This window comes from Carettochelys insculpta, chromosome 5 (genome assembly GCF_033958435.1).
Source record: "Carettochelys insculpta isolate YL-2023 chromosome 5, ASM3395843v1, whole genome shotgun sequence".
Taxonomy (NCBI): Eukaryota; Metazoa; Chordata; order Testudines; family Carettochelyidae; genus Carettochelys; species Carettochelys insculpta.
The window spans coordinates 127,299,313-127,307,979 of NC_134141.1; the positions used below are offsets into that span (position 1 = coordinate 127,299,313).

At 65.4% G+C, this 8,667-nt stretch overlaps 1 protein-coding gene across 1 annotated transcript; it reads right to left on the minus strand.

Annotated features, from left to right (window-relative positions):
• Window positions 1-2,446: 2,446 nt before the first annotated feature.
• LOC142013273 (C-C motif chemokine 19-like) lies at window positions 2,447-7,965 on the minus strand. Its single transcript, XM_074994441.1, has 4 exons — window positions 7,899-7,965; window positions 5,236-5,359; window positions 4,991-5,087; window positions 2,447-3,892 (listed from the first exon to the last, which is right to left on the minus strand). Exons 1-4 carry the CDS (start codon window positions 7,963-7,965, stop codon window positions 3,872-3,874), a joined length of 309 nt encoding a protein of 102 aa, XP_074850542.1. The 3' UTR covers window positions 2,447-3,871.
• Window positions 7,966-8,667: the final 702 nt, after the last annotated feature.

The window sequence follows — 8,667 nt, forward strand, 5'->3', positions numbered from 1 at the left end:
TCCCGCGCTCGGGGGTGCCTACAGCTGGCGCTAGAGCCCCAGTGCGACCTGCAAAAGGGGCCAGGTGCCCCAGTCCCTGGAACTGAGCTTTCCCCGAGACGGGCTGCCAAGCACTTGAAAATGGGATTCAGGCACCTCGGCCAATCAGGCCCTTTTGAGAACGTTCCCCTGGCTCCGTGTTTCCCAGCGGGCGAACGCTCCGGCATCGGCTGCTGGCAGAGCTGGGCTGCTCCGGGGAGCTGCGCACCCGGCATTCTGGCGGCTTTCCCTGAGGTGGGGCACTGGGCTTTTCCCAGTGTAACCTTACAGCCCCAGCCCTGCTCTGGGACCAGCCTCAGGGCTCAGAACCCTGGGGGATGGGGCTGCACGGGAGCTGTCACCCAGATACACGCGCTACGTGTGAAAGGAAACTGAGGCACGGCAGTCCCAGGCCCCTCGGTTTGCGTGGGCCCCTCGGGGGCTCTGGCCCCAGCCCAGCCCCAGCAGGGAGGGGGAGAGTTTCCAGAAGCAGCGGGCAAGTGGGCAGTGCCCATTGTACCAGCCCCCAAGAGCTGAGGCGCCAGCAGAAGCAGCGCCTCATGGCCACACTGCCGTGCCCACCGGGACTGCCCATCCCGGCGCTCTGCCGGGGGAGCCCCTGGCTGGAGGAGCCGTGGCAAAGCCAGGAGAGTTCCTGGTGCAGGAGCGGGGCAGCCGACCCCGCTCGGCAGGGCGCTTCGGCAGGTGCTCAGCTGCGAGCAGGCGTGGGGGGCGACGGGAGGCTGGACTGGGCTTGGGCGCTTGTCCCTGGCGCTGCAGAGGCCATCGGAACAGGACAGAGAACAAGGCGGGAAATATCGCTGTGCAGCTGGGGAAAGCCGGGGACGCCCGCGCCGTGAATACAGCGCCAAAGAGAGTCTGGGACTGGGAAAGGTACGAAGTCGGGCAAGAGAAAGCAGGGGGCAAGTAACAGCTCCCAGGCGGGGAGATTTAAACCACCGGGGGCAAGAGCTGCTTTGAGCGCCCCTAAGGACTAGTGCACCCTTCGTTTGCTAGCTGCGGTCGGGATCTGCCAAGCTTGGAGTGGCCTGTTCAGTCTGGGAACGGGGCGCTGGCTGAGAGAAGGGGGCTTGTTGCGTGGGGACGGCCCAGGCTCCTGAGGGGATACAGCTGTGGGGCCGCCCCTACCAAGAGCAGGCTCTTAAGGAGCTCCGGGGCTGGGGAGCTGTAAGAGCACAACAAATACGGTTTTTCTGTAATAACTGTACTGGAGGCCTGAAGCTTTCCGCCGCAGCCAGAGCAAAAAACCAGCTGCCACCTTTAGCTGTAGACCTGGCGACTGCTACTCAGTCCATCTCCATCTCATTACATCAGTGCCACAGCAGGTGTTCAGAGGGAGACCACACCCTACTGGCACCCACTGGCACCAGAGAGAGAGGCAGGTCTCACGAGGGGCGCAGAAGAACTTCGCCTGACAAGCAACGACTTCTCAGTGGCTGACGTTGTGGAATCCCCATCCCGTGGCAATTGGCCCCAACTTTCCGACTGTTTTCTGTGTGATCTCTGGCTGGGCTGTAGTTGTTTCCTGCTGCTGCAGAACTCATTTTGCCAGGTGTAAATCGGTTGATTTGGTGCTGGGGTAAGACTGGTTGGGTCGATCTGTTACAGTCGGGTACAACGGGTTAGTTAAATTACACGAAGATAATTACTCGAGGTGTAGCTAAGCAGGACTCAAGTTTCACGACTTACACTGGAAGGAAGGAAGGAGGCAACAGCAAGAAGAAGATGAAGAAGGGAAAACACCTGGGTGGACTCACCCCCAAGCCCAGAGCTGCCCGACCCAGAGACTGACTGTCTGTCCAGCTGGGGAAGGCTGCCGGCCTTAGCGGGGTCGGAGGGCGTGACACCGAGCGCTCCGCAGGCGTGCTGCTGGCTGGGTAACTGTCAATAAGAATAGCACCATGTGAGGCTTTTCCATGGCACGGATCCTGCAGGAAGTGACGCCCTGAGCCCTAGGAATTGGGTACGGGCGGGAGTCTTGCCCTCAGCCCTTGGGATGGGGCGGAGTTGTGTGTGTGTCCCTGAGTGTGGAAGGAGGTAAAGAAATGTGGGGGGGTAACCGAGCGGGCTGGTTCCAGCTCCCCCATGCCCGGGCGCCGGACTTTTCCCCTCTCTGCTCTGCGGCTCGGTGCAGTGCGGTGTGGCCAGCCGGCGCAGAAGGGGAGCTGGCGCTCTGTCCTCAGGCAAACGGCACTTCTGGGCGCCTAGAAGAGCGCTCCGGGGGCCAGAGAGGGTTGCAAAGGGGTGACGGGCAGCGCAGTGCCCAGGCCGAGTGGGCGTTGTCCTCCCCACAGCCCTGGACCCCAAAGCTTTAAGTCTTCCCTCCTCCTGGCCACAAGCAGGGCTGGTCCTACCTCCCTCCCCTCAACCCTGTGGGGTTCATGCAGGACACACAACCAGGCGAGTCTGCGCGTTTCTGGGGGAGTTTATTTGAAAAAGTCGCTTTGATCAGTGACAGCCGGCCAGAGCCAGTGAGAGCCAGCCAGCGAAAGCCAGCCAGAACCAGCCAGAGCCAGTGAGAGCCAGCCAGCGAAAGCCAGCCGGAACCAGCCAGAGCCAGCCAGAGCCAGTGAGAGCCAGCCAGCGAAAGCCAGCCAGAACCAGCCAGATGCACAAAGAGACGGCCCGTACCCGCCGTGCCAGCCCTACAAGCTAAGGCCAGTCCTCCCTGACCCCCAGCTGCCCCACACAGTATCTTCTGCCGCCTCCACTGCCCGGCTGCCCTCCCTGCTCCGGCGTGGGGCGAGGCTGCTGCCCATGTAAGGACTCGCTTTGTGCCTGGACGTTCGCCGCTCTCCATCACCTTTCCAACCCCAGGCCTGGTCACGCCAGCCCTGCGCCGCTCCGGAAGAGGAAGCCCCTGCTGGTTTCACAGGAATGGACCTGAGGGCCCCCCAGGCCGGCCGCCCATTGCCAAGGGCCAACTCCGCCAGGTGTTGGCCGCCACACGCGCCCCACCCAGCTGGAGGTCAGCAAACTCCCTGCCGGGACTCCCCGCTCAGGGACCACCTTGGCGCTGCCCTGGCAGTGGGCTGCAGTCACCCGTGGGAGAAGGGCTGAATGCCAGGGGCTTGACATGGCCTTTGCCTGGGCAGAGAGCACAGAGCACAAGGCTGGCATGGGGCTGGGAGCTTTGGGCCCAGGTTTGCTACCATTCGGAGGGGATTGCCGGGGTGTTGGGCTGAGGAAAGGGGCTGGCTGGGCAGCCCAGGAGGCCGAGCCCAGAGACAGACAGGCAGCTGCTGGACTTGGCTCCCCAGCAGGGCCCCCTCCTGGCGGGGCTGCACCCTGCCCTGCTGGGACCCCTCGAGGTTAGCAGAAGGGTGCAGTGGCTCAGTCCGCATGTGGTCTGGCAAATCCGTCATTCAGGGCCAGATGTGGCTTCTTGCCATGGGCTCCGGCCCACTCGGGGTGAAGCTGAGATCCACCAAATTCATCTCATGACGTGGCCACCCCCCAGCCAGCCAGGCTGTACCACCAAGAGCTGAGACCTCCCTAATGCCTGGGGCGCAATGGTCCCTGCCGAGGTGCCCAGCTCACGGTGAGCGTCCGTCCCTCTGGCGCTGGGAGGCTGCCAGCTGGCAGGTCCTGCGTCGGTCGCAGCTGGCAGGCCTGGGGCAGAACCCAGCTTGACAATCACAGAGGCCAAGGAGGATGTCCCAGGGCAGAGCAGAGAGCAGAGATGGGGGCTCGGATGCAGCGGAGTCAGTACCAAAGGGGCCGTACTCCTCTTGCGCTGCAGCTGGACAAGCTGAAAGGGGGACGTGGACTTTGCCGGTGTCGCGCCATTTCCCGCTGCCAGGCGCTGGGGCAGCCGCAGGGTCCTCCGGGGCTACTTGTGCCAGCGGCTGTCCTAGGGAATTAGAGAAAAGGCCCATGCTGGTAAATCGGCGACCGCTCTCGCCAAGGCTGGAGGTGGCAGCTGAGCATTACAAGAAGTCCTGTGGCACCTAACAGACTAACAGATATTTTGGAGCATAAGCTTTCGTGGGGAAAGACCCACTTCTTGTTGTTCTCGAAGACACAGACTAACACAGCTACCACCTGACACTTGTCACCAGCTGAGCATTGACAAACTCGTAGCAGGAAACCAAACCTGCGCAGCTGTCTGAGAGCTCTGCTCAGACCAGCCTGGTAGGAAGGTTGGGAGCGTCTGGCCTCTGAAGTGCTGTAAGTTGCTGCTGGCGTTGGCCTGACTTGTGATGGCCGGAGCGTAGGGCAGCTCTGCCTCGCAGCTGGGAAAAGGTTTGCTCTGGCCGGGGGAATCCAGGCATGGGGCTTGTCTCCCCTGCCCAGGCAGGAGCCTGCCAAGGGTACCAGTACAAAGGGTTGGAGACTGGGCTGTGGATACAACAGGTCCCAGGTGTGAGGCTGGCCCCCGGGGCCGGGAAGTAACCGGCCTATTTTGTGATCGTTGGGGCAAGTGACCACGTGTGGCTAAGGCTTGGCTGGACTGTGGGACAGCCTGGAGCGCCGGCAACTCCCTTGTGAGACACAGGGGGGTCTGCCGGAGACAGGCGCTCCTGGCCGTGAGCTGCTCCAGCCGTGCACAGAAGGGAACTGCGTAACAACCGCTCTGCGCCCCCCCAGCCCCAGCCAGCAGCTGCTACCAGCTGGCCGCAGCGTCCGCGATCACAGCCCCCTCCTCACGCTCCCGCCGCAGGGGTAGAACCTGGCCCCTCCGGGGTGTGGCACAGAGCAGCCCCGGTGCCGCAGAGCCCTGCTGTCCCCTCGGCCCAGGCCAGCTGGCGAGAGGCAGAGGGGCAGGAGGGCTGTCTCTGGGGGCGTGGGCGGTAGGTGCTGTGCCCAGCTCCTGCAGGAATGACCCCCCCAAGAGCCGCCAGTGCCACGGGGCCGAGCGCGGCTCGGGGGCGGGCGCCTTGGCCCTGGCCTGACCGGCTGGGGCCCCTGCTGCCAGCCCAGCGCCGGGGCTTAGCGCTGCGGCCCTTACCTTGTGCTGGTGCAGGTGCTCCAGCCTCTCTGCCAGGCGCAGCACCCAGGGGGCGTGAGGGGGGGCGCAGAGCCGCCGGCCTCTCAGGGTGACGAACCTAAGGAGCGCGGGAGCAGAGGGGAGGCTGAGCCAAAGGGAGGCTCCGCGCCCATGAGAAGGCCCCAGCCCCCGTCTCTGCTCTGCCCCCCGTCCGCCCACCCCCACCCCACAGGTTTGCCTCCGGCCCGGCCCGGCCCCCGACTCACACCACGGCAGGGATGGGGCAGCCGTCCCGCCGGCGCTGCACCTTGTAGTCCCGCAGGATCTTGCCGGGGATGGGCACCGAGCTGGTTCGGAGGCAGCAGTCCAGGGCGTCGTTGGTGCTGGACACTGGGAGAGGAAAGACGAGGGAGGGCTGGGCTGGGCTGGGCTGGGCTGAGCTGGGCTGGGCTGAGCAGGGCTGGGCTGAGCTGGGCTGGGCTAGGCTGGGCTGGGCTGGGCTGGGCTGAGCAGGGCTGGGCTGAGCTGGGCTGGGCTAGGCTGGGCTGGGCTGGACTGGGCTGAGCAGGGCTGAGCTGGGCTGAGCTGGACTGGGCTAGGCTGGACTGGGCTAGGCTGGGCTGGGCTGGGCTGAGCTGGGCTGGACTGGGCTGAGCAGGGCTGAGCTGGGCTGAGCTGGACTGGGCTAGGCTGGACTGGGCTAGGCTGGGCTGGGCTGGGCTGGGCTGGGCTGAGCAGGGCTGGGCTGGGCTAGGCTGGGCTGGGCTGGACTGGGCTGAGCAGGGCTGAGCTGGGCTGAGCTGGACTGGGCTGGGCTGGGCTGGGCTGAGCAGGGCTGGGCTGGGCTAGGCTGGGCTGGGCTGGACTGGGCTGAGCAGGGCTGAGCTGGGCTGAGCTGGACTGGGCTGGGCTGGGCGGGGAGAGAGAGACAGGGACGGAAGGCACAAGCCCACTGCTGGGCTTGCCAGGGTCCTCTGCACAATCTGCGGGAGGGCTGGGAACCACCCCGAGCTCTCCCGGCTCCCCGCCGAGTGCACTGGACACAGCCCCTCACTCGCAGCCCGGAGAAGCCTCAGAAAATGCCCTGGGTGCGGCCCCTGTGCCGTGGAGCAATGACCAGCCCTGCCCTGCGCTGCCCTGTGCTGTGGGCTCTGCCCGGGCACCTGCGGGAGGCTGCTGGGCGTCACTGGGGGCCATCCTTGCTCACTGCCCTGCACGCCGCACTCCCCCAGCGCTGAGGGCTCCCGAAGCGCTTGTCAGACGTTAACAGACTGACTCGGCCAGTGCGCCAGTCCCACCCCCCGCAGCCAGTCCATGAGGGGAAACTGAGGCACACAGCAGCCATCGGACTTGCTCTGGGTACACAGCAAGCCTGTGCCAGAGCCAGGCCTGGAGCCTGCTGCCAGATTATCCCCAAGCAGGAACCAGGCCCATAACCCGCCTCCTGACGTACTGGTCCTCTGCGCTCTCCTAACGAGGGCACCTCCACTCGGTGCTCACTGTACCAGGCTGACCTGGAGAGAAGGGGCCCCGAGATGAAAGGGGCAGCTGGTGTTTTCCCTGCTCCAGCCGGCAGACTCAGGGCCCTCGTGTGGCTGGGAGATGGGGCACTCGCGAGCCCCCCGCTCTGCTGTGCAAGCACGTGGATTTCATTCCCACCCTCCGGAAGCGCCTCTCCCAGCCCCCGCTGGTGCAACGCCGGCTGGTTCCCTGCAGACCGTGGCCTGGGGCCTGGCCTGGCCTTTCTGTGCCCCAGAGGCCAGGGACAGGAGGCAGACGGTCACTGTTAGCCAAAGGCGCTGGCCCAGGAGGGCTCTGAGTTCCTGCCGAGGGGCTCTGGCTGGGCCTCTCCCCAGTGCCCAGGGTCTTGTGAGTGGTGTGTCTGGGTGAGGGGCGCCAGTCTGGGGCCTGCAACGGGCAGGAGCTCGGCTGAGAGGTCTCTGCTGGCCTGAAGGCCTCTGAGGATGGAGGGTGCCAGCAAGGGGCAGTAATATCATTTATTGCCCAGCCTAGAGAGCTGGCTGCAGCGACACTGCGCACGGGTCCCGGGAGTGGCAGCTGCCTGGTCCCGGCGTGCTCAGCTCTGCCTGTCCCAGAGGAGACCCAGCCAGGAGGCTGGGAAAAGCTCTTTGCTTTGTGCTCAGGGTCTCAGCTGCAGGGGCTGACCCCCTCCCCCCGCCCCTGGAAGCTGGGCTTCCGAGTGGGTTTGGCAGGACTTTATCCCGGCCCCGTGTTTCCAGCAGAGCCGCCGGTGCTGCAGGCGCTGCCCGAAGTCCAGCAAAGCTCAGGCACCTGCTCTCTCCATGCGGATGCCAGAGTTCTCCAGCGCCCGGCGGGGGGGGACATACCCCACCGAACATGAGGCTCAGGGGCCTGGCAGTGGCCCCGTCTAGTCCTTGGCAGGAAGTCAGCAGGCGCCTGCGTTCCCTGTAAGCTGAGCACCTCAGCGGCTGCCCAGCGGAGCTGCAGGCGCTGCCCAGCTGATGAGCACAGCGTCCCTGTGCCCCTGGCCGGCAGCGCGTGGTCCTGTGGGTGGTGCCCAGGGGAGCTCCAGGCTCTGCCCAGCTGGTGAGCACAGCACCCAAAGCCGGCAGCATGTGGTCCTGTGGGTGGTGCCCAGAGGAGCTCCAGGCGCTGCCCAGCTGGTGAGCACAGCGTCCCTGTGCCCCCGGCCGGCAGCGCATGTTTCTGTGGGTGGTGCCCAGAGGAGCTCCAGGCGCTGCCCAGCTGGTGAGCACAGCGTCCCTGTGCCCCTGGCCGGCAGCGCATGGTCCCGTGGGTGATGCATGTCCACAAGTGCCAAGTTCATCCTGCCCGCGGATGGAAAAGACGAGAGGGAGCCCTGGCAGGTCCCGAAGCCCAACGCCCCCCACCCCGAACCACCGGCGGTCTTCTCCCAGGGGCCGGCGCAGGGAGCAGCCTGCCTTACCTGGCAGGAGGAGGCAGAGAGAGAGGATGACCAGGCAGAGGAAAGCCAGGTTCCTGGCCAGCTCCATGCTGGGGGCAGGCTGGACCCAGGCAGAGCCGCGAGGTGGAGCAGGGAGGCACTCAGCTCAGCCGCCAGCTGCTCTCCGAGCGCTGCTGCTGGGCTCTATTTATCCCCAGTGTGGGTGCTCTCACTTTCACTTCGGCCCACCCCAGCTCAGCAGGGCAGGTTCAGTTCCTCCAGCCTGCGTTTGCTTGTGGGCTGTGCTCCTGGCTCGCCGCCTGCATAAGGGCTGCAGGGTAGCAAAGCCCGGGGCTGCCAGCTCTGCAGAGCCCGAGTCGGTGAAGGGCTTTGCAGATGCAGCGAGGGCTGGCTGGGCTCCAGCCCCATGTGCTCTGCAGGCCGAGGGGCTGTGAAGCCGGGCTCAGCTAAGGACCAATGACATGTAAGCAGCCGGGGCAGTGGGGGGCTTGGCTGTACCCTGGAAGCCCCCAGAGATGCCAGCTGAGGTCCAGGTGGCTGGAGCTAACCCCCGGCCCTTTGTCCTGGTCTGGGCACAGGAGCTGCCCAGGTTGGGGTGGGGTGTGCCGCCCAGGTAATTGCTGAGCCCCCGCTCCCGTTCGTCGGGGAATCAGCTGCACCCCCTCCTGCGTTTGCCCCGAGGACACAGAAGAGCAGCAGGACAGTCCTGGGGCGCAGGGAGCCACCAGGGCCTCACGTTCAGGAGATCTCCATGGCAGCTCGCGATTTCCGTAGGCAACGACTTGTGGGA